This window comes from Stegodyphus dumicola, chromosome 2 (genome assembly GCF_044657685.1).
Source record: "Stegodyphus dumicola isolate Sdum_Otavi_A_Nest chromosome 2, ASM4465768v1".
Classification (NCBI taxonomy): domain Eukaryota; kingdom Metazoa; phylum Arthropoda; class Arachnida; order Araneae; family Eresidae; genus Stegodyphus; species Stegodyphus dumicola.
Genome location: NC_140769.1, coordinates 269,299,287 through 269,323,423, shown reverse-complemented (window position 1 = coordinate 269,323,423; position 24,137 = coordinate 269,299,287). Strand labels below are relative to the sequence as shown.

The 24,137-nt window shown below is 35.6% G+C and overlaps 1 protein-coding gene across 1 annotated transcript in view; it reads left to right on the top strand.

Annotated features, from left to right (window-relative positions):
• Positions 1-24,137, top strand: part of LOC118197678 (uncharacterized) — a 69,382-nt gene that overhangs the window by 2,706 nt on the left and 42,539 nt on the right. The window contains exons 2-3 of the mRNA XM_035369215.2: positions 1,564-1,692; positions 16,280-16,446. Coding sequence (XP_035225106.1) covers positions 1,564-1,692; positions 16,280-16,446 — 296 coding nt within the window. The remainder of the gene's footprint in view (positions 1-1,563; positions 1,693-16,279; positions 16,447-24,137) is intronic.

Sequence of the window (24,137 nt, the reverse complement as noted above, 5' to 3'; positions counted from 1 at the left end):
CGGAAAATTCCGATCGTGATTTTAGCTAATAAGCACTTATATAATTTCGAAGCTAAAGTGCAGAATCGTCCAATTATTTGTTTGGCGTTTTTTACAAGAGTAAGAAGAATTGGACTTTTGTCAATTTTCTTTGACTTTTTAAGTGAAAATAGGTCGATGTGTACATAGATAAAGTCAAGAGTGTGCGCAATGCCATTTTTGTGCAATTCTGGGATGCTTTTTTAAGTGAAAATAGGTAGACGTGTACATGGATACCATGTATGTGCAATTCTTAAAAACGCGGCAAGCAGTTTGCCATTCTGCACTTTCTCCCAATTTCGCACCTAATCTTCGTCATGATTAAGCATTTTTGTTCCATAAAAGTTCTAGTATAAGCGTAATTCGGCTAGTAGATTGTTAGAAAAAATGTTAAGTATAAAAAAAAAAAAAAAAAAAAAAAAAAAAATTGCCTTTACTTCGTGAAAACAAAATGGCTTCCAAAACAAAACTAGCAGGTTGCTGTAGCAGGGTTGGTCGCCAAATTTTCGCCAAAAAATCGCCAAGTTTCCATAATGTAAAGATTCACCGACTTTACAGTGGCGCCCAAACTAAAGGGTTGGTAGATGATTATTCTTCCCCACCAGGATTTGGAGATTGGGTCCTCTAATCCACAATTGCCCTTTAAAAGGACAGTATAAAGATGTTCTCTCCCTCTTCATGCCTTCGTGGTGTAATAGTTAGCTTATTGTCGTGTATTCGAGAGTTCCGGTGAGGGCATAAGCGGCCGAGCGGTAAAATCCCTGAACACTGGTAGTTCGGCTCGAGGTGCGAATCCCGCGAACGGGCTGGCTGCATGGGCGTCTTCGTGGTTTTCCCCATGCGTAACGTTATACGAGCCAGTTTCCCTTAGAAAGTCCTCCACGAAGGCATCCCTCTCCTTAGGCAGATAGCCCTAGTGTGCTTTGTCGTATTCTCAAGACACACCGGCGAGGGCATAGCTCATTTTTCACGTCTCCAGCATCAAAATAATTTAATGACTCTACAAATATAAAAATAGCTGCATGAAAACTTGCAGTATGGAAATCAAAGTCATGCCTGAAAAAAAGTCATAATTCGAAGAATTGATCAATATGAAAAATATCAGCAGTTACGAGTTTGGAATAAGAAAGCAATGAATTCTAAGACAATTTAAGATTGCTTCAGTAAGTCACTGAAAAAAATGTGATTGTAAAACTACTGTATTAAGGTTAGAATTTTTCAAGGTAATTATTTTATAAAAAATGCAGTATAAGTTTCTTTGAGCAATGAGTTGTGTGTGTAAGAATAAATGTATAATATAAATAAATTGAATTTTCATAAAATGTTCTGTTTAAAGCCTCTTTATTGTGCAATGCGTTAAATATTTTTTTTTCTTAAAAAGAGATGTTTCTTTGCCATAAATCGATCTTCATTTACCATATAAGCCAAATTTTCACAAATAAGATCATTATTTTTTTCCAGAGCTATTTTGTAACTTCCACTTATTCATTATAAATTCTTTTAAACCTTTCTTTTTTAATAAGTGACACGAAATTCACTTCACAGGTGGCTCTCAAAGTAATTAATCGTCATGACATCAAAGAAGAATACGTATCGCGAAATCTTGATAGAGAAGCTAGAATTCTTGCGCAATTAGACCATCAAAATATCATTAGATATTATGAAACGATAGTGGTAAGTTACGCTTTCTAATTTATTCTTGTTCAAGATTATTTTTTAAATGTTCTTTTCATTATAATAAAACAACTGTACACAATATTATAGTTAGATGTTTACATTATGCAATTTTGGGGGATAGAATTTATATGATATATTGACATCAATTAACTGAATTACTTCCCGGTAGATGGCATCACTGATTCTTGATACAGCAATTACATTACATTTTGATTGTTGATTTCGTTGATTTTGCAACTAGGCTAGCCAATAATCGGGGAGCACCCCTTTTTAAATGATTTTATTTATAGCAATTGAATAAAATGTTAATGAACTATCAAAAAGATCGCTCCGGATAATGAAACGACAACTGTAAATAGCAGCTTGAAATGAAAACTGGCAATAATGATATCAAAATTGAAGTCGATGAGAAAATGGAATAAAATAGATGGTTCTCCTCTTCTCCCCCCCCACCCAAGACTGTATTCTTATAACGTATTTCGCGAGAGAAGAGGATCCCTTGCGTTTAACTAATGTTAAAATGCCAAATTAATATGACTTTTCAGAAAATGCAGCCTCTCGGACCATAGGAAGTTGAAAGTCGATCAAAGTAAGGTGACCAGATTTTCTGGAGGGCAAAGCGGGATGCAGGGATCCAAATTTGGGTGGTGAGGGGGGAGAGGGCGGAAACCCCCCCTGAAGGTGAAAATACGGAGTGCAAAATTTTTAGTGAAGTCGCATTGTCCTGTAAAGAATTACCGATCATTTGCGAATTAGCGTGTGTGTTAAACAGACTCTATTATTGAAAGAAAAAATGAAATTTATCCATATCTCAGACTGAATCAATTATTAAATCAACAATCACGGACTTTGGGATCTGGACTAAGACAACTTAGATGCGCTTTCAGTAACAGTAAGAGCGAATAAAGAAAACAAAAAGCCGTCGAAAAATAAAAGTTTAACTTCCTACCTACCTTACTGCTTGAATGTGTCTATCAAGCGCATGACGCAGCAAATGTATTAATTCGACGCAGACGATGGGCCTTCCTGATCAGCCTTTGACCTAGAAGGATCATCCTGTATAGGTGTTCCGTAGACATATTTCATTGACGAATGAATGCTTCTAAGAAGTTTTCTCTTGTAGAAGTCTTTCATAGACCTTCATCACAGGAACTGTCAAACTCAAAATTGCACTTCACCATTAACATTTGCTTGTAGTGTTTTCAGTTTTAACTGTGTCTCTTCAGTTGTCCATATGATATTCATAGACGAGAAAACTCTTTCACTGGCGGCATTTGTCCCTGGAAGACATAAACAAAAACTCCACAATTTTCTGGATTTGGATTTCCCAAATTTGGATTTGCGCACATTGCACGTTTTTTGTCATTGAAATGCCGAAAAATTTTAACCCATCGACAGTCGAGACTAGTTTTCTGACAATTCCGATCTGAAATCTTTTGTTGTGAAGTAAATCGCCTAACGTAGCATACTTCTTCAAATAACTCGTTATCATCGATGTCAACCTTTGGAATCTTCCTCCCAAAACGTTGCACGCCCTCTTGTATGTTTTCGCACGACGGTGGCTCCTTTAACCCCTTGACGCGCGCGATATTATTTTTATAATTTTTTTAACTAAAAACTCTAGAAATTGAATATTATGATCCTAGAGACAAATAATATATGAATTTAAAAAAATCTACTCTTGCCCATTGTTCTGTGAGTGGTGGTCGCACTGTGAAACCACCGCGCGTCTAGGACTTTGAAACTTACTCGATGTAGTAGGAAAAAAAAACTTAACCATTTTCCGCGCGCGTTTCCAATAAATGACGAAATTTACGGATTTAAAAAAAAAATGTATGTAAGAATTGCATTATATATAATATTTTTACATTATTTTAAAAAGTAAATCGTCAGAAAAAATTAAAAAATAAACATTTATGTAATTTTTCTATAGCAGTGAAAATATAAGTACCTACATAATAAGGACATTTGGATAAATGGATTAAAAAAATCAATAAAATAAGGATAAAAAAGAACTCAGTGTTTTTTTTTTTTTTTTTTTTTTTTTTTAATTTCAAAGAACAAATTTTTTTTGTGACACTGTTCAAAGCATGTTTTGTCTCTTTGGTACATGCATAGACCTACATTGCACGTTTCGCACATTCATCTTGTTTTATGAGGTTTCTTCCTTATGCTACAAAATGTACATTGCATGTATTTAAATTTCCACTGGTATATATCCAGCGTTATTTAGTTTATTTTTATCTGGCACATGAAATTTGTGATTTTTTATGTTAATGGGGGAGGCTTGGTCTTTTTGGCTTTGTACGGATGGTTCGTTTCCCATTCATACTTATTTTATTCGTATTTCGTCCCAAAATATTCAGAAAATATTTTTAATTTAAATAAAACTTTTACGCAATTTCTATTTTTAATTGCAGCAAAGTATATTTACATTAAATTTAACCACAGGAAATAACTTATAAAATCACAATACTAGCTTGGGGAGCAAGTGTGTTGTTGTCAGAGAAAAGTATTTGGAAAAGAAAGACCTTTCTACTGGGCAGGTGCATGTATTGCAGTGTTTCTTAACATTTCTAGCTAGTCGCACCCCATTGAATCTGAAAATAATATCTCCCGCACCCCACTGAAAAATGTGTTTTAATTTTTTTAGTCTAGAAAAATACATTTTTTGCGAAACTTATTGTTTATTGAAAAACATTGTACATTTTATATAAATACAAAACAATATTATTTTTATTAATGACTAGTCTGTTGTTGTTTATTCATTATTATACTGGCGAAGCGAGGTTCCTTTTTTGAAAGACATGCGCGTAAGTCATCACTTGCATTTAAGCGATTTCTCGCGTTAGTTTTTATATGCGATGAAAAGCGATGAAAATCCCATTTCGCACAAGTAGGTGGTAGCAAAAGGTAAGAGTAACCGCAGTGCTCCGTTCGCCAACTCTGGATAACATTGTAAGTCTGAATACCAGAATTGTTGTAATTCTAATTGTTCGAATTCCATTTGAACATGTCCAGTTGCTCGCATTTCAATAAGTTGATCTTTTTTCAGGTCACTATCATCCATCAAATTTAAGTCAAATAGAAATGGATCCAGTATCCATCTCTGAGTTTTGGTAATATTTCCGGTAGAAAAATATCCATTGAATGATTCGCTCAATCGTCTTAAATGTACAGTAAGACCCCGCTTAACGCGGGGGATACGTTCCATCAAAGTAGAGCGTAATGCGAAACAGCGCTAAACGAGGCTATCTTTACATGTAAATATTGGGGTTAGGGGAAGATGGCTAGGAAATTGGTTAGGTATTAAATTTAAAAAGTATGTTTTTTTAATAAAAATAAAACCAAACATTTATTTCTTAAAGCCCAAATTAATACCACATTATTATTTCTTGCAAAAATAAAAACAAAATATAAATAACAAAACGAATATTCTTAAAAATAAATAAATAAATAAATAAATAAATAAAATTCTCAGTCAGTCATATTTAGTTAGCCTTCCGCGTTTTCAGTGTTCTGCCTTTTTGTGACAAAAGCATCTAATGTTGTTTGCCTTTTTCTTTTGCGTTGTTCTCTTAAAAGTTCTTCATAAACGGATAGAGCATCTCTAACACCACGCCTTACTTTTGAGCTCCTGTCAAAATTCGGATCATTTTCAATGAATTGATCCATTATTTCAGTTATGCTAGACAAACTCCTTTTTACAAACGCCATCAAAAGTTCTTTTTGCTCTTCTTCTGAATCACCGCTGTCAACATTTTTGTTTTCTTCTTGTTCAGTTAATTCCTTGAGCTCATCCATTAGAAAGACTAGCCGCAGCTTCTTGAATTATTTCTTCGACATCTTCCACATTTACCCCTTCAAAATATGTCTGTACAATACCGCACCAAACAAGAAATACAAGTACACTCTTTCGGATATGTATTTGAAACCTATCGCTGCATAATATTTCGGGGAATCCCCGTATGCTGCGAGCGATTTCGTGGAATCCCCGGTTTGAAAAAAAAAGAGCGCTAAACCGAAACAGCGCTAAACGAAACAGCGTTAAGTGGTGTCTTACTGTATCAGATTGGTGTTGTTTTGATCTTGTCAATTTCAACAATAAGGATAATTCTCAAGAATAAAGAAAAATAGGATAACGAGCAACTACAACTACAAATTCCTCTGCAATTAGAATAACCTGTTCTGAAATAATACGATAGAGGATAAAGAAAGGTGCAAACCCGGGAAGTTTAAATTCTAGGCTAATATTATGTTAAAAATTCTTTAATCTCTGAAGTGAAGATTATTCGCATTTAGGCATGAACACGCAATGTTTTCCTGGTCAAACCAAGATTTACATCCTAAACACGTTAAACATAATATTTGTCAGATTTTGTTGACATATGCGGCTGAATGCAAAATAATTTGTTTAATCTTGTATGAAAACTATTCAGAAAATGGAAATTAAATTATTCGCATAATTCCCCTCTCTGAATATTTGTATTTTAAAAATCAGTAGAAAAAAAATTTTAGTGGCAGCAAAGGAAAAAAATTAAAACTTAAAAACTTTACAAATAAGTGTTAGAATTTCTGCAGATAAAGAAAAATACTTTATTACAAGAAAGAGTGAAAATCAGAGTTTAATTAAAAAATTTACATCTTTATATTTAACATACAATACTTTTTAAAACACTAAAAATAAACTGAAATTGTTTGTTAAACCCAATACTGGGGAGGGAACTAATTTTAAATTAATAATCATATTACCATTTTAATTCGTCGTACCATCATCAATTTTCTTTCGCTTGCACTGTTTGGACTGCTTGCTTGCTTCAGTATCATCATCTTCAGTATCATCATCCTCAGTATCAGCATTTGCCCATATCTCATAGTTGAAAAAAATTAAAATTTTCAGTTTGTTAGGTTTTTCAATTAATTTCAGTTACAAAAACTGCTGTAACATGCTTTTCAAAAGATCTTTATATATATAAAATATAAATAACAAAACGACTATTCTTAAAAAAAACAAATAAAATTCTCAGTCAGTCATATTTAGTTAGCCTTCCGCGTTTTCAGTGTTCTGCCTTTTTGTGACAAAAGCATCTAATGTTGTTTGCCTTTTTCTTTTGCATTGTTCTCTTAAAATTTCTTCATAAACGGATAGAACATCTCTAACACCACGCCTTACTTTTGAGCTCCTGTCAAAATTCGGATCATTTTCAATGAATTGATCCATTATTTCAGTTATGGTAGACAAACTCCTTTTTACAAACCCCATCGAAATTTCTTTTTGCTCTTCTTCTGAATCACTGCTGTCAACATTTGTGTTTTCTTCTTGTTCAGTTAATTCCTTGAGCTCATCATTAGAAAGACTAGCCGCTGCTTCTTGAATTATTTCTTCGACATCTTCCACATTTACCCCTTCAAAATATGTCTGTACAATACCGCACCAAACAAGAAATACAAGTACACTCTTTCGGATATGTATTTGAAACCTATCGCTGCATAATATTTCGTGGAATCCCCGGGTTGAAATTAAAGAGCGCTAAACCGAAACAGCGTTAAGCGGGGTCTTAGTGTATTACAATGTCGGATATAATTGTGTTCTTTTCATTTTTCTCAATAACAGAATCAAGCAAGGGAAAGTTTGCAAAATTCCCCTTTTCTACTCCACGTATCCAAATTTCTAATTTTGCGATAAATGAAGATAATTTTTCACTAGATATTATTATAGTTATACCAAATCATTGATAGATTGATTGATTCAATTCATTTAAATGGCTAAATATGTCTGCTAAGTAGACCAACCCCAGCATTGCATCATTACTCTCAAAATCTTTTACTAAATAACAGTTTTGACTAGTGAGTAATTGAATAATTTCCTCACGCAATTCAAAAACTCTGTTAAACATTCGACCCTTAGATAACCATCGTATTTCGGTGTGATATAGGAACACGGTATGATTAGGACCGATTTCTTCGCAAAATGCACGAAAATTGCGATGATCTCGCCCTCGGATGTATTTTACTGCATTTACTGCTGTAGTTAGATGTTGTTTTAAACTTTCTGGAAATGCTTTCGACGCAAGCGCATGACGATGCAACATGCAATGCGTTATTATAACTTCCGGTAATTCTCTTTTCATGTGTGAAAAAAAATCCTGAATTTTTGGTCTAACTTTGCTGGGGCTCCATCAGTGCATATTGAGCCAATCACATTCATTGGTAATTGATATTTAGTAAAAAAAAATCTTTGATGCGATTGAAAACATCAATTCCTCTCGTATTCACCTCCAGTGGCTCACAAAATAGAAATTCTTCCATCACCTCTTTTTCCTTCACATACCTGACAAATACTTAAAGTTGGCTACAATTATCAACATCAGTTGACTCATCCAGTTGCATGCCTAATTTAGTGAATTGATTTTTGTGTCTTCAATTACTTGCATTAAAATATCTTCACTGAGATCTTGTATTCGCGATCATATAATGTCATTCGATAATGGAATCTGTTGGATTTTTGTATGTGCTTCCGAATCTAAAACTGTGTAGGCAATAATAAACAATTTAAGCTAATAAATAATAAACTGTTTAGGGTTGTATTGTGGCTTCGTGGCTATCGAGGTTTCTCAAAGGTCACGCTTGTCTTCCCACAAAGATTTTTTCTTTTCTCCGTCACCTAGCTGCCTGTTCGCATTTGTTTGTAGCGTTTCATGCCTTTTCGTAGCGTAGTGTATACGCCCATCGGCACCGACTTTTTCCTGTGTCTTTTGCCGATAAGTGAGCTTGGGGCTATCAATTTTTATGAGCTTCAATATTGGGGACACTATTGCAGATTTCAAATATTTTATTATAAGAAATTTAATAAATGATATTTAATAATTTTTATAGTTAGGTAGGGGCTTCTCCCGTACGCGTAATGGCAGACCGCACATTGAGTTGAACAATGTTAGGCAAATTTCGCTTACTGCGCATGCTTGATGGTGTACCTTTGGCGCGGGGAGAAATATTGGCGACTAAGCAACCCTACGCTAGCTTATTCGTGATCATCATGGCTGTCGAATGATGTTTACAACTGTAATGTTGTGGAACTTTGCTTATTAGTTATTTTAACGTCCATACCGATTGCACTTGCTTATTTTTCTAATATATATTTCATTGTAATTTGTCAATAACAGTGCATTTAATATTTGTTCGTAATAATTCGTTATTTAAATGTAATTTGTTTACATGTTATAATTCAGTAATTGTAAACTGGGGTATCTCGCTTAGTTTGTTAGCGTATATTCGCGCTTTTATTTTCTCATTTCAAAGAATTTAATAACTAGCATTAAAGAATTGTAAAATTTCTTCAGTGTTATTTGCAAGCACTTGTTATATTCCTCAGTGTTTCTTTATGTATGTACGAATGGAACGTATGGTAAATCCCGAATTGTTTTTATTGATTAAAAGTATAATGACTAAATTTTCAACTAATATATCCTAAATTTCAGTCTTTTTTTGAACGAAAATTTGTACAATTCCAAAGGAATGTGCAGAATTTCATAGGTATTATATTTTACATTTTGAATGCAAACACTGCTTCACATTACTTCGCAATAATTTCAGCTTTCTATTTGTTTGAGCAGTACAGAAAAAAAAAAAAAAAAAAAAAAAAAAAAAAAAGTATTTTAACACAGTAATTAATTTACATTTACATTATACTCTACGAAGATTTAAACGCCAGATTTGTTTACAATCAGATGGCGGTACATCTACCATATACCGTATTTATCTTCTTTTCAAATCGCGCCAACATAGTAATTACGCCAAATTGTTTTCTGGGCATGCGCAGTATGCGACATTCGTTTAACACTGTTCAACTCAATGTGCGGTCTGCCATTACGCCTCCCGTACCCCCAAAAATACATTCCCGCACCCCCGGTTAAGAACCACTGATGTATTGTTTAGTAATAAAATAACTCTGTGGTTTGGTTTCAAAGCCCTTTATCTATATCCGGGTAAAAATAAACATTCCTATTTGAAAAGCAAGCGAACGCCATTGAGAAGCAAACGCCAGTGGTTTCAAGGCGCGACCACCGAGCCTCTAGAGCATCGTAAGCATTGTGACACAATGCTCTAGTGGCGCAGTGCTCGCGCCCTGAAACCACATAGCAAATGCCATACATATAGAGGTTTTTTTTTAATATATGCAGTTTAATTACTGCAATTTTTTATTGTTTATGATAGAAATCATGATGTGCGATGACTAACTTTTGAAATTTAAAGTTGTTTATATTAATAAAAGGAAGTTATTTTGTCTCATCGAAAACGAATTTTAAAAGGCTGAAGTATTAATACCTAAAACATATATGATTCTACAGTCATTTTGTATTATTTAGATGTAAAAGATCAGCAATCATTTCATTTTCATTCAAAAATTCCGAAAAAAAGAGGAGGAAAAAAATTCGGAAAATGGTGGTTTCAGGGCGCGACCACCGTGCGTCAAAGGGTTAACGCAACCCAACTAAATGCATTTAGATCTTCGCTTTCCTCAACCCTCTCTTTCAGATATCCAGCACAGTTGTCGTAAAAATTTACAATGGTTCTTATAATGTCATTTTTTCTCCCCAATCCTTCCTGTTCTAATTGGGTAATCAGCATACGTACTTCATTTGGCAAAAAGGTTTTTGCTCTTCTGTCAGTGCATTTATATGTTAAATCATCCCGTTCAGAAGATACTTCGAATGCTGTTACAGTCTGTGCTTGAAACTTCGCAGTGATATTATGTACGAAAAAAACGATTACAATTCTCAAAAAAGTTGCGGATTAGGGTGGGGCACTCCCCTTCCGACAAGAAGTAGGATTTCAAACTATCTCTACTTCAGGCATCAGTGATAACCACCTACTTTTCCCATATCCTGAAATGAGCTGGTACTCTACACAGGCAAAGTCGCAAAATTCTTTGAGTGACTCAACAATAACAGTGTAGATATAGAAGTAATAATATTTTTTATAATAACTGCTTCCCCGTCAATTCGCAAGCAGTCTCCTGCTGTTTGGATTTCGTTGCGATATGAGAAGCACAACCAATACCTAGCAGCTCCTCCCTAGGGTGTAAGCCTCCCGAAGGTAGCTGAGTGTGTAAGCACCAGGTGTGAATTTTATGCTGCTTCAGTTATAATAAAAGGGTTCTTTACGTGTCCCTTAGGTCCCAGTTGTTATTTTGGACTTAGCGGTAATTCGCTGTCAGTCTATCTAAAGTTTGTATACAATTTATGATAGCTACGAAGACCAAACTTGATAGATTTATTGATTGATTTTTATCCGCAGCAAATGTCTGAATACAGCATTATTTCGAAGTCATATGTTTTGCATGTAGTCACTTTCTTTTCCAAAAATCTTTAGGAAGCAGGTCCCAATTTCAATTGCGCCTATCTTTCCATTGCTTTCATGAGATCGATAACGTAAACATCAGTAAGAACACTTTTTCCCAGGTTTCACATTATAAAATTGTAGGTGGACAGTTTTGACTTACAATAGAATGATAAATTTTTTTAATCTGATGTGAGCAAAGCTGCTTACAGATTAAAAGTGGTACATTAAATGAGGGATTGGTGCAGTTTTATTTACCCACTACTATTTGTTTATTATCCACTACTATTTGTTTAACTCGGGTTGAGTATATATTTTCTGGACTCATACAAAAGAGATTAGAAATATTTGCTCTTTCCAAAACACTGCAATAATGACATGATTTGAGATGAACCACAAGAATTGAGGTAAATAGAGTTTGTCTATCATAAGAAAAGCTCTCGCCAGCTAGTCTGCAGCTGTCTATTGCCGTAGAAACGAGCTTTGACCCGTTCTCCGTAGGGGTGTCTTGACGATTTACTTTTCATTTTGCCATCGTGGTGCATTTAAACATGAATTGGCAACCCTTGGTTCGGCCCTATTTGAAATATACTAGGCCTGTTGCTATAGCGACCGCCACCCGCCAGACACTGTTGCGGGAACTGTTCTTCTCATAGACAGACAGTAACTCACCAACTTCCATCAAATAAAACAATTTAAGAAGCACTTCACTGTTGATGAACTGAACTCGCAATGCTCCCCCCAAGCATCTGGCGCAAACTGCTGTGCTATCATTACATTTTTCGCCAAAAAATGTAATGATAGCACAACATATTTGAATAGTCGATCATATCTTTCAGAATGATGAATTTGCAGATACTATTTTACAGAAATCCAACTGAGGAATAAATGTTCCGTTGAGGTTATTAGCATAGTCCAATTCTGTATGACTAATAAATGTAATAGTAGCACACTTTTGGAAGCATTGATGTCCAACGTTAGATGCGTAGAAATGCTGATAGCGTAGATACTTGATGCTTAGAGCGTCCATCCATTTTGAAGAATAAACAGTCGAGCTGAATTAAATTCCACATTTATTTAAATTCTCATTTTGTGGCCACTTGGCATTCTACTCGCGGCTATTAACGAACATTTACGAGTACAATTTTGATACTATGGCGATAAAAGCATGATTGCTGCACCGACTGAATAGCATGAAAGTGTAAGCGAGAAGAGAAAGAGCGTCGCAGTAGTAATGCAAAGGAAGAAGAGAGGAAGGCAAAAGTTTCAGTTTTAAGTTTTGGTTTACAATTTGGTGATTGGTGAAGAGGCCTTTGCATTAAGCGTTACGTAAGATCGCATGATTAATTTGAATGACGCAGTTTAGACTTACAGCGCTATTTTTAGGACAGAGAGATGAAGTTCCCAAATGAAATAAGAGAGGTTATAGTGAATTAAATTTAGAAGTTTGCTTTCATATTTTTTACTTTACACATATGTACACGCACACACACAGCTGGTCATTAAAATTGCAACGCCAGGAAGGAATGATCTGACGACTGTCAAAATCACATGAAAGAAAGAAGTTTGGGCTATGCAAATGATTAGTATTTCACCGTATTTAGACGGCTCAGAAGGGAGAAACGACATCTAAACGAAGCAGTACATATTGTAGTAGATTTGTCATTCGGAAAGCCTTTGGTAAAGTCGAAGTTTGCTCAGAATATCGTGTTATCTCTCGACTAATAAGAAGAAATGCTCATCAGCAAGTGTCGGAATTCGATAGATTTTGCTGCAACTATTAGGGGACACAATCGCCAAATCCTGGTGGTGGATAATCATCTCCACCACCTTTTTTTTAGTTCGGGCGCCACTGTAGAGACATTACGAATTTTTTTAAAGCAAGAGATGGGAAAATGAGTAATGCCCTCGCCGAGATTCGAAGCACGGACCTCTCGTATACGCGCTGAACTTGCTGACCACTACACCATAAAGGCGGAAGAAATACTTTACAACTTAGGCGCAGATCGGTACATTTAGGACATTTTACGTCCAGTGGTTGGGCCCCATCTTCGAGGCGTTCCAAACGTCATCTTCCAACAAGATAATGCAAGATCACATGTTGCACGTCGTATTCAAACATTCCTATATACATAGGGTATTCGACTGCTGCCTGGCCTGCAGGTCTCCAGATCCGTCACCCACTGAAAACATCTGGTCATGGGTTACTGAGAGACTGGCCCGTCACCCCTACCCAGCTAATATGGTTAATGAAATGTGGCATAGACTTGAAGCAGCATGGAATGAGTTGCCCCTTTCTATCATCCAAGCCCAGTTCGATTCCATGCCTACCCGGATAAGGGCCGTTTTAGCTACTAAGGGTGGCAGTTGTTTCTACTAATTTCGCACTCCTGCAAACCTCCAAAGTGCTTACAAATTTAATAGCTTTGTCTTTATGCCGTACTGTTTACGTACAATATCTTTTTTGTATTTACTTTCCTTAATGCTGTCGCAACTTTAAATGGCCAGCAATGTATATTCACTTTTGTATTGTTGAAAAGAGTTCTTTTCCCGTCAGCTGCTTTTAAATTGTGCCGTTTCGCATGCAGTTAAAATTCACAACTACTGATTGAGAAAAATGCAGTTGCTGACTTTTTTCAAAGCATTCGTAGCATGATTTCTGTGTCAAGTTGCAATTACATTTCAAAAATCAAAATGTAGTTTGCTACGACACAAGCCGCATTTATGGAAGGAAAGGGCGCTTTCATCTCGTAAGCAGCATTTGGTCTTGCTTGGTATACTTATGCGTTCTCGCTAGCATACTTTCTTTCTCTCTTCTCTTCTACTGTTAAACCAGGCCCATCAGTGGCCAGGCGGTAAAGTCCTTGAACACTGGTAGTGCGGTCCGAGGTTTGAATTCCGCGGACAGGCTGGGTGCATGGGCGTTTTCGGGGTTTTCCCAGTGCGTAACGTATTAATACGAGTCGGTTTCCCTTAGAAAGTCCTCCACAAAGGCATCCATCCCTCCCTTCCGTGAAGTGCCTTAGGGCGGAACACGTAAAAATAATAATACTGCTAAATCATTTAGAAAATTACATACCTCTAATCTGATTCTTTTTCTGCCAAGCGCAGTTTATTGAAGGAATAGATGAATAAAACTGAAATATAATTCAGAGAATAATTCAAGGAATAATTAAAATAAGAATACAGATAATAATCAGAATAAATTTAAATTCAAATAATTATCAGGTTGAAGACGGATCATCAAAAAACGAGTATGGGTCGCTGCAAACATTGAAACTTTGACAGCAAAAGTGTACGCTTTTCTAAGATCAACTAAATAATGAAAAATGAGAAGATGTCAGGCAAATAATACACTGGTTATCATAAATTAAGGAAAAATCACAAAAATAGCGATAACTCCCTCAAAAATAAGCCAAACCGTGTAAAATTTGAATATGTTGGCAAGTAAGAGTAGCTGAGTAAAACTCCAATATGCAAATCAGTGGCGCTGCACTCGGAATACGTCATCTGCATAAAAAGTCCATGTTTGAGAGCAAGCCCGCATATTTCACTGTGATAGTGACATCAGAAATCTGAGATAGCCAATTCGTAACAATAACCTCCAAACATCATTTGCGTGCAGAACTGCGATGGAGAGCCATTGGAAGACTAGAGGCAGGACAAAGTCAAACAAAAGTGGCCAGATGGCTAAATGTGAGTCCTTCTTTGGTTCATACACTTTGGAGGCAATTTCAAGGACGTTCAACTGCTACGACGAGCGCCGACGACCGATATTTGACATTATGTGCACTCAGGAATAGAACCGCTACTCCGACTCTTCTTAGACCCTCCCTTCTGCAGCCACCGGGAGGTTGGTGTCAGCGTCAACTGTGCGTAGAAGGCTTCACAAAGGTGGTCTGTATGCGAGGCGAACAACCATTTGCGTGCCGCTTAAGTAACGCCATAAGAGGGACCGTTTGCAGTGGACACGACAACATGTCCACTGGACGCCTGAGCAATGGAGGGCTATTCTCTTTACGGATGAGTCCAGGTTTAGTCTATAAAGCGATAATAGGCGTTATTTGATATGATGAGAACCTGGAACCCGTTATCATCCGTCAAACATCCGTGAAAGAGATGCATACGGAAGAGGTAGTGTCTGTGTTTGGGGTGGCATCTCTTTGGATGGACGCAGAGACCTCCATGTTTTTTCAAGGGGAACCGTGAATGCTCATGTTTATAGAGATGGTATCCTTGATGCTTATGTGCGCCCATATGCCGGGACAATAGGTGATGCTTTCCTGTTACAGAACGATAACGCAAGACCCCTAAGGGCTCGCATCGTATATGATTATCTTCAACAGGAAACAATTATGCGCATGGAGTGGCCAGCTCGATCTCCGGACTTGAATCCTATCGAGCACGTTTGGGATGCTTTAGGAAGACGTCTAGCTGCTCTCAATCTGCCCCTTAGACCCTCGCCGCGCTTGCAACTGCTTTGCAAGGGCGATGGCTCTCGCTTCCTATGGAACTGATAGACCGCATAATGGAAAGCATCACACATCGCTGAATGTGGTGTATTGCTTCTAGACGCGATTATATTCCATATTGAAGGTACTTTTACTATAGCAAACTGACACCTTCGATTTGTTCATTTTATACATATGCTAATTTCTATACTACCAATAATTGTGTGGTAATTTCTCTTTATGTTATTTGATACCTTACTATGTGTTGTATATTGTGGGTAAGTTTCATAAAATTCTACATGTAACGTTTTCAGTAATCGTGATTTTTGTGATTTTTCCTTAATTTATGATAACCAGTGTATTTTTAATTTCTCTAAGTCCAGAGAATGAAAGGACTTATCTCTTTTGTTCTGTGGAATTGAAGATGATGCTTTGATAGCAAAAGTTTACGCTTTTCTGCGATCAATTAAATGTTGAGACATGCCAATAAAATAATACTTTTAATTTCTTTAAGTCTATAGAATGAAATTATTTATCTCTTTCGTTCTGTAGAATTCAAAATGAAGCTTTGACAGCAAAAGTTTACGTTTTTTCACGATCAGTTAAATAATGAGAATGAAAGGATTTATCTTTTTTGTTCTGTGGAATTCAGGGTAAGATATTAGATGAGAAAATTTTGCTATTAAAACACAAAAAGCATTCATTTATTTTCACATTGACAATAAAAGGTTTTTAAAAATTTAACACTGTTATTGAAAGTCTTTTCTTTTACAAAATGATACATTTTGTTTCAGTTTAATCAGTATTACTGTTTCTCACTCGAACTCGTCAGGGGCGTCAATCTCTGCCATTATCTAAAGAGACAGATCGGTAATAAAATACCGGAAAGAATTTCCAGATTGTTTTTCTATCAGATGGCATCAGCTGTAAAACATATGCATCATTCACAGATACTGCATAGGTAAGCAAGCCCATGAAAGTACGTTCGTGAGTACGTGAGTACAATTATTCTGTATTTTTTCTCCTATCTAGGAAAAAATCTTCATATGAGACTATTTTGCAATTGAATTTTAGAATTGTTTCTGTCTATTACTTTTAAACTTAACAAACTAATCTTCAAATTTAGTCAAAAGGAAATTTTTGCTTTTATCATTTTCCCATTGCAAATATGAGAAAGCCAGTATCAGTGCCATCTGAGTCATGTTACTCTAGATCAGGCACCTGCAGCCATTTTTGGCTGCTTGTCAAACTCAGCCCAAACGTGTGTATTAAAGACGTTTCGGGTCAGTGGTACTTTAATTTTAGAACAGTCTTTTTTTTTTGGTGAATAATAAAGTAAATTTTATTGAGGAAATAATTACAATGCGCTTAACTCTTTGACGGGTTTAACTTTAACGGGGACATATACGTCCCACTAAAAGTTTAAAATTACTGCTGTATTAGTAGTAGTCGTAGAATCAAACTAGTTGTGCTTTGTTGCCCAGTTTTTTTTTTTTTTTTTTTTTTTTAATCAAGACACCGCTGTACTATACAAATCTATTTCATATAACAGTTTTCCAGAATATTAGGTGTGCTTATCACTACATGTGTGACATACCACCATTGTCTACGGCTGGGACATTTGTGTCCCAGCCTTTGGCTTGAAAATCGTTTGTCAAAGAAATTCCAAATGCTAAATTTACCTTATTTATGACATATTTTGTTCACTTGGATAGAAAACGGGGTAATTTTAATTCGTAGTCAAAGGGTTAAACTTTAAAAGTATAGGTTAAAATTATAATTCTAATTATCATAAAAACAAACATAACTGAATGAACTTGACATGAACAATAAGAGACATTGTATTTTTCTCTTCGACGTGAATGCCTTCCCGGATGCTAAACTTGTGACGTCAGTTTAGTTAAATCTTTGTTTTAAAAACCAATGCGAGCTTTTGAATTTTCCGTAACAAAGCTGCTTCTGTTTTACTTAATATAAATTTCATGCGTGAAAATATTTGCTCGCATTTTATAAGTGGGAGCGAATGCGAACAAGATGGCAATTCCTTTATGGATTATGAATAGGCATTGCCAATCTTATCGATTTCACTTTGAAATTTAGTTATAATTTTTTTACTTCCTTGTATGAAGTAAAAAGGAAGTATTGTAATCGCGAAAAGCTTCAGGCAGCATATTTCAACGAAAATATCCACTTTGACCGCTTTCGAATGCAATTTAACGATGTTTTTGCGTGATATCTGTAAGTAAGGACAGAATAAAAGACTCTTTTCCTCCAAAAAAACTAAAAACCTGCTTTAAAATGAATTCTGAAGAGAATTTTTCGTGGCGTCTGTACGAACGTATGTACGTACATACGTACGTACGTATCTCGCATAACTCAAAAACGAGTAGCCTCAGAACGTTGAAATTTTGTATTTAAGAGTACTATAACGTGTAGATGTGCATCTCATATTTTGGTTTCAATCGGCCGCACCAAACGTATATAAATATATTTATAAATACATTCACTCTGTTAATCGGCTCAGTGATCTCAGTTTCTTTACTCTTATATGTTTGTAAATTGTACATTTTTTGCTTTAAAAATTATTGAATTATGTAGTTTTTATCTTCCGGTTAAGGGTTTATGCCTTTAGTAAATCTGTATGCAATATTTTTAGAATTATCAACAATTTTAAAATAGTTTAAGTGCCGCTAAGCCTATTTTGATGGCGGCCATTGCTCTTGTTTACATTTGAAACAGCTGAGTAGCGGATTTGGTGCCAATCTGGAGAAACTTAGCTTCGCAACAACAAAGATAACGCCTTCATTTATTATTTAAATCATGCTTAATCCTTTCTGGAATTTTTTCGAGGAAATAAGCGTTTAAGATTTACTTTAATTTTTAATACAGATATTTTGAGTTTTTATGTATTTTTGCCTTGTCGCGAAGTGAAAACTAATTTAATTGAATGAGAAATACTCAATCGTCTGTGAAAAACTGTTTCTTTTTTGTTTTATTTGCTTAATTTTTTTATACATAGTTCTAGCTTTATTATAGTATTTGAATAGAACATGTGGCAACGATTATTATTTAAATCAATTCTTTATTCAATCTTAATTTAATTCTTTAAATGATATAAATTTTGTGCATTCTGAGTTATAATATGAACAAAATATGATACTGTTAAGTAAACCTAGCGCCAGAGTGTCACTATGGTAAACAAAGTGAATTTTAAAGAATGCATTTATTCTATTGTGGTTTATGCGCTGTCGGCGAAGTAGGTTTAATTCAATCTAATAAGTTTAAATGAAATGCAAGAAGAAATGCATATAATTTAATATTCCGTACAAGGAAGTCATGTGGTGTACACATCAGTTTTTTTTTTTTTTTTTTATTCGTTCTTTACTGTAACTCCATAATCAAACAAAACAGTTATTGTGATATTTTCAGTTTGTTTTTTACATATTGTTAGGAATTTTATATTTAAATAGGTAATTTTAGTAGAATTATAATTAAAATTGTTGTATTTTCTTGTGCATTGCAGCGCGAGACAAATTTTAAGAGAAAGCTGCGCCGGAAAAGTAAATATACAGGGCTACGTGCATTGAATGTTGAGTAAATGTAGATCTTGGTAGTTTGTAATTAAATTGAATAAATACAATTGACCACTGTGTTATCTATAACCTTAATTCCACAATATCTTGCTTTCCAGAAATCTCGAGAAGCAGACAGTACTAGAAATATTTCGCACCGGTTGAAAACTATAGTTGTAATAATAGTGTTGTGTCTAAAATTAGAATATGGTTCATTGTTTGAAAATGGCTCCTTTTGCTACGCTGTTTAATGTTTCAACAATGTTTTTCTTCTAAGTTAGGTAATATGTTTAATCATTTTAAAGGCAAATGAAAGCTTTTATGCAAAAAACTGTTAAATTTCTTTTCTTTTATTCGGGCACAAATATATGCTTGGTATAAAATCAAAACATCCCTTAAGCTGTTAAAAAAAATAAGATTTTAATTGAAGAAACTTCTAACAATTATTAGACATAGCTACTAGGATATAAATCAGTCTTGTTACTGTGATTATTTACCATCCCAAATGAGTTTCTTATATTAGAAAAGGTGAAGGGAAAAAAAAAGTATGTGGCGTGGACGCACTTAGCTGACCAGTTTTAGCATTCTACGTAGTGAAATTTTTAATTGATTTCATGAGTTGATTTATTTTGTTAACATTGCTGCTCATTATTGCTCAAAGTTCGAGTTATATTACAAAATAAAATAAAATCTTAAAGCTTTCGGATTTTATATTACGCCCAAAAGGGCGTTTTTCTAACACTTTGTGTGTTATATTTATTGATTAAATATCACGTTCTTTGCTCTTAAAACACATAAAATTCGATTCAACAGTAATATCACAACATATTTAAAAACACCAAAACAGCATATCTTTAGAATTTCCGATACACAGTCTCGCGCACTGGAGATAAAAATGTTTTTTTTTTTCGTACAGTGTGGCCATTGCTCGCTTTGAAATCTCTGAGTTTATTGATCAAAAATTCGCTAAAGTTTTAGAAAATTTTAAATAGATAGTAAAACAAATTCAAAATTTCGGGCTTCGAAGTGCTCATGTTCGGTGGGAGGACTAGTTATTCAAAATTGGATGGCTCTAGGTACCGTTGTTTCTTCACAATGTGAAAAACATTCATGCATTCGTGCAGATTCTTCATTATTTAGTTTCTTTAAATATAATGCAAGTCAATAATATTTGGTGGCAAGTGAATAGTCGCAAACTGCCGTTTCGACACAAATAGCCCATCTGGGCTAACACTCTTTAGGCTAACAATAAAATAATCGATCCACCTTTGTTTTATCTTTTTTTTTTTTTTTTTTATTTAATTTAGTTTAATCTTATCGCCAAGTCTCAAGACGTACATTGCTGGCCATTAAAATTGCAACACCAGAAAGGAATGATATCTGACGTACGTCAGAATCACATGAAAGGAAGAAGAAGTTGGGATGTGCAAATGATTAGTATTTCAGAGCGTTACGAAGCAGGAGGAAGAAATGCTTACCAGCAAGATTCGGAATCCGATAGAGGCAGGATGGTTGCTTATCGAGAGTGTTTATTATCGTTCCATGATATCGCCCGTCGCACTGGTCGACATCCAATCACTGTCATGCGAATATGGTATCAATGAATTGCTGAGGCTTATACTGAACGGCATGCAGAATCTCAACGCCCTCCCGTGACTAACGCCCGAGAGGATAGACATATTGTGAAGTCACACTTGCAAAACCGCACGACCACATCACGGACCATTAGCCAGGAAATGGGCATGTTTGCAGCATGCCCAGTACTTGTAATGTGCGTCGGCGTTTGCAGCAACGTGGGCTATCAGCATGGTGACCATTGCTTATGTCTTCCTTTGACAATGTAGCACACAGAGAGACGACGTCTCTGGTGCGCCATATGACGAAGCTGGGTACAGGAGTGGCACAATGTTGCCCTTTCAGGCAAATCTCAGTGCTACGTATTCTGTTGTAGTATTAGTAGTATCCTGATGACCGTATACGTATCTGGAGGCTCCGAGGAGACCTCATGTCGCCTGGTTGGAGCCATTGGGTACACGACACGGACATCTCTGTTTCAGATCGACTGTAATTTGAACTGAGATGGGTACATTTCTAACATCTTGCGTCTAGTGCTTGTGCCCTATCTTCGAGGCCTATCTTCGCCTGCTTGGAGCCATTGGGTACACGACACGGACATCTCTGTTTCAGATCGACGGTAATTTGAACTGAGATGTGTACATTTCTGCCATCTTACGTCCAGTGGTTGTCCCCCTATCTTCGAGGCCCTCAAACGCCATGTTCCAGCAAGCTAATCCAAGACTACGTGTTGCACGTCGTGTTCTGACCGTCCTCGGTACACAGGGTATTCGATTGCTGCCCTAGTCTGCGCGGTCTCCAGATTTGTCACCCATTGAAAACGTCTGGTCATGGATTGCTGAGAAGACTGGACCGCTATCTCTCTCCAGCTAATACGGTTAATGAAGTGTGGCATAGACTTAAAGTAGCATGGCATGCGTTGCCCATTTCTGCTATCCAAGTCCAGTTTGACTCCATGTTTAATGCGGTAAGGGCCGTTTTAGCTGCCAGGGTTGGCAGCTGTTTCTACTAATTTCGTACCCCTGTAAACATCCAAAATGCTTACAAATTTGATCATTTTGCGTTCATGCCATACTGTTTGCGTGCAATAAATATCTTTTTTGTGTTTTGCTTTCCTTCATGGTGTAGCAATTTTAATGGCCAGCAGTGTACATTCAACATTAAAGTTAGATTTATTCTCTACTTTTTAATTCTCTCATTCTCATCCTCGTGCCTTAGAAAGTCCTTCAGTCCCACCAGCGGCCGAGCGGTAACGTCGCTGAACACTGGTAGTTCGGTCCGAGGTTCGAATCCGACGAATGGGCTGGCTGCATGGGCGGGCAATCCTGCCCTAAGGCAGATAGCCCTCGAGTGCTTTGCCGTAATCTAATAAAACCAAAACCAAATCTAAAAAGTCCTTCACGAAGGCATCCCCCTAAGGCAAATAGCCCTTGAGTGCTTTGCGAAGTCAAATAAACCAATCTCGTCATCTTGGAATTCATACCGCAACAAGTTTCACGCGCTCGCTTATTCGATTCGTTAGTGATTCGGGAGCTTGATAGTTTAAAAAATATATTCTAACATTTCTGAAAAGCCTTTTCAAAGCATTTTCGTTACCTGAGAAAGCGAAATTGAAAATTAAATTTTCATCTTTTTGCATGTAACATAAACTATAAACAAGATCAAATAAAATTGCAGCTCAGATTCTTTTGATTTTAGTTTTCCTTTGGCAGAGGCTTAAAAACTTTAAAGAGCTACCTCGAAATTTTCTTAAAATTACACTTGAAATAATTGCTCATCTTCACGGTTATCTTTAATTGAATCTTCTAAGAGTATTTAGAGTCTCCTTGAAAACATTATCGTGATTCTTCTGTTGTAATTCAAAAACTTTTCCTTAGTTTAATCTAATTGCATATTACGTACATGTTCCAGAAAATTTCACTATCTTTCCAAATGCACTGCATAATAACAATCACATCTATGACATCTTCATTCTGTGGTCCGCCATTTCTTTCTTCAAGCTTGGGAAATATATTCTTCCGATAAAAATCTGAGATATGGTATGATATTTAAAACTAAGCCATAGAATATATGTTTGTACATGTATCCGGGTATGGAATTTCCTAACATGGCAATCTGAATTTTTCTTTTACATCAGAAGTATTTTCTTCAACAGAAGGAGAATTTTCCCAGTTTTAAATTTTAAGCACAGAGACAGACGATCTTAGATTTCTGAAATGTATTCCTAGAAAACGATGTTTATAAACGCAAAGGAAGATAATTACAAGAAATAAATTACTGGATAATTCTGGAATCGAAATCTTCGATGAAAGGCCAAATCAGGAGGGAAAAAAAATACTTTGTAATCTAACACCTCGCAGGGTTTACTAATGTAACAGCAAACTCTCCTTATGCAGTTCTAACATTTAAACACAATTTGATTTTTTAAAATTTCATAAAGTTTCAGTAAGTTAAAAAAGCATTTAAACAATTAAAAAATACAAAACTGATAATATTAAAAAAGAAATTTGTCTCACTTCAGGTTCAGATTTTTTTTATTTTATTATGTGCTCCGCCATTAGGCACTGCACGGAAAGGGAGGGATTCCCCGTGGAAAACTTCCTAAGGGAAGCCGACGCGTATCCTCGTTACACATCGGGAAAACCACGAAAATGCTGATGCAATCAGCCTGTTCACCGAAACTCTAATCCCGGATCGAGGGTGTTCAGCGGGTTTAATCGCTTGGCCGCTGGTGAGCCCTGATTTCAGTTTAACTTCTGAAATAATTTTAAAATAATAAATGTCGGGCTTAGTAGTTTAAAAATTAATCCGTCAGAGATTATACACCCAAATATTCAGGTTAACAAAACCAAGATATATGATTTTTCAGTTACTGTAGGAAATATGCTTAACCTTTTTGCAATCTCTCGCACAGTTATATGACGATTCGATTCAGCAATGGCTTTAATTTTGTCATCATCGATTTCAGAAAGTCAGCCAGAACAACTGTCATCTTCAAATGAAAAATCTCCAGAATGAAATTTTTTAAACCAATTTTGGCACGTGCGTTGTTCTCTTAAACAATCAACCCCATCAACTTCACATACCTATTTGTAAACCTCGGGGGTTTCCTTGCGCTTAAGAAAATAATAATATAAAACATGTCGAAAATGTTTATGCACCGCATGTTAAATCTTAAACTAACGTTTCTATAGCATGCTAAAAGTCTCACCTGCCAAATCATTCCAAAACAAAAAAAATTACATAAGATTGACAGACGAATAACAAAACGAACATAACGCTGTCTGTTTATACAAACCGAAATTACTCTTTTGCCAACCCAACATATGACAATCGTATTGTTATATGTATTTGTACTGGTACACGATAGTTTTGGTATCGCAGAAATGAACAATATTTTTAAGCCCTTAGCAAATAAACTGTATAATATATTGTATGTATTATTTTATTCGTATATGTGTAATTGTTTATTGCCATGTATATATTTTCAAATGAGTACATCAGT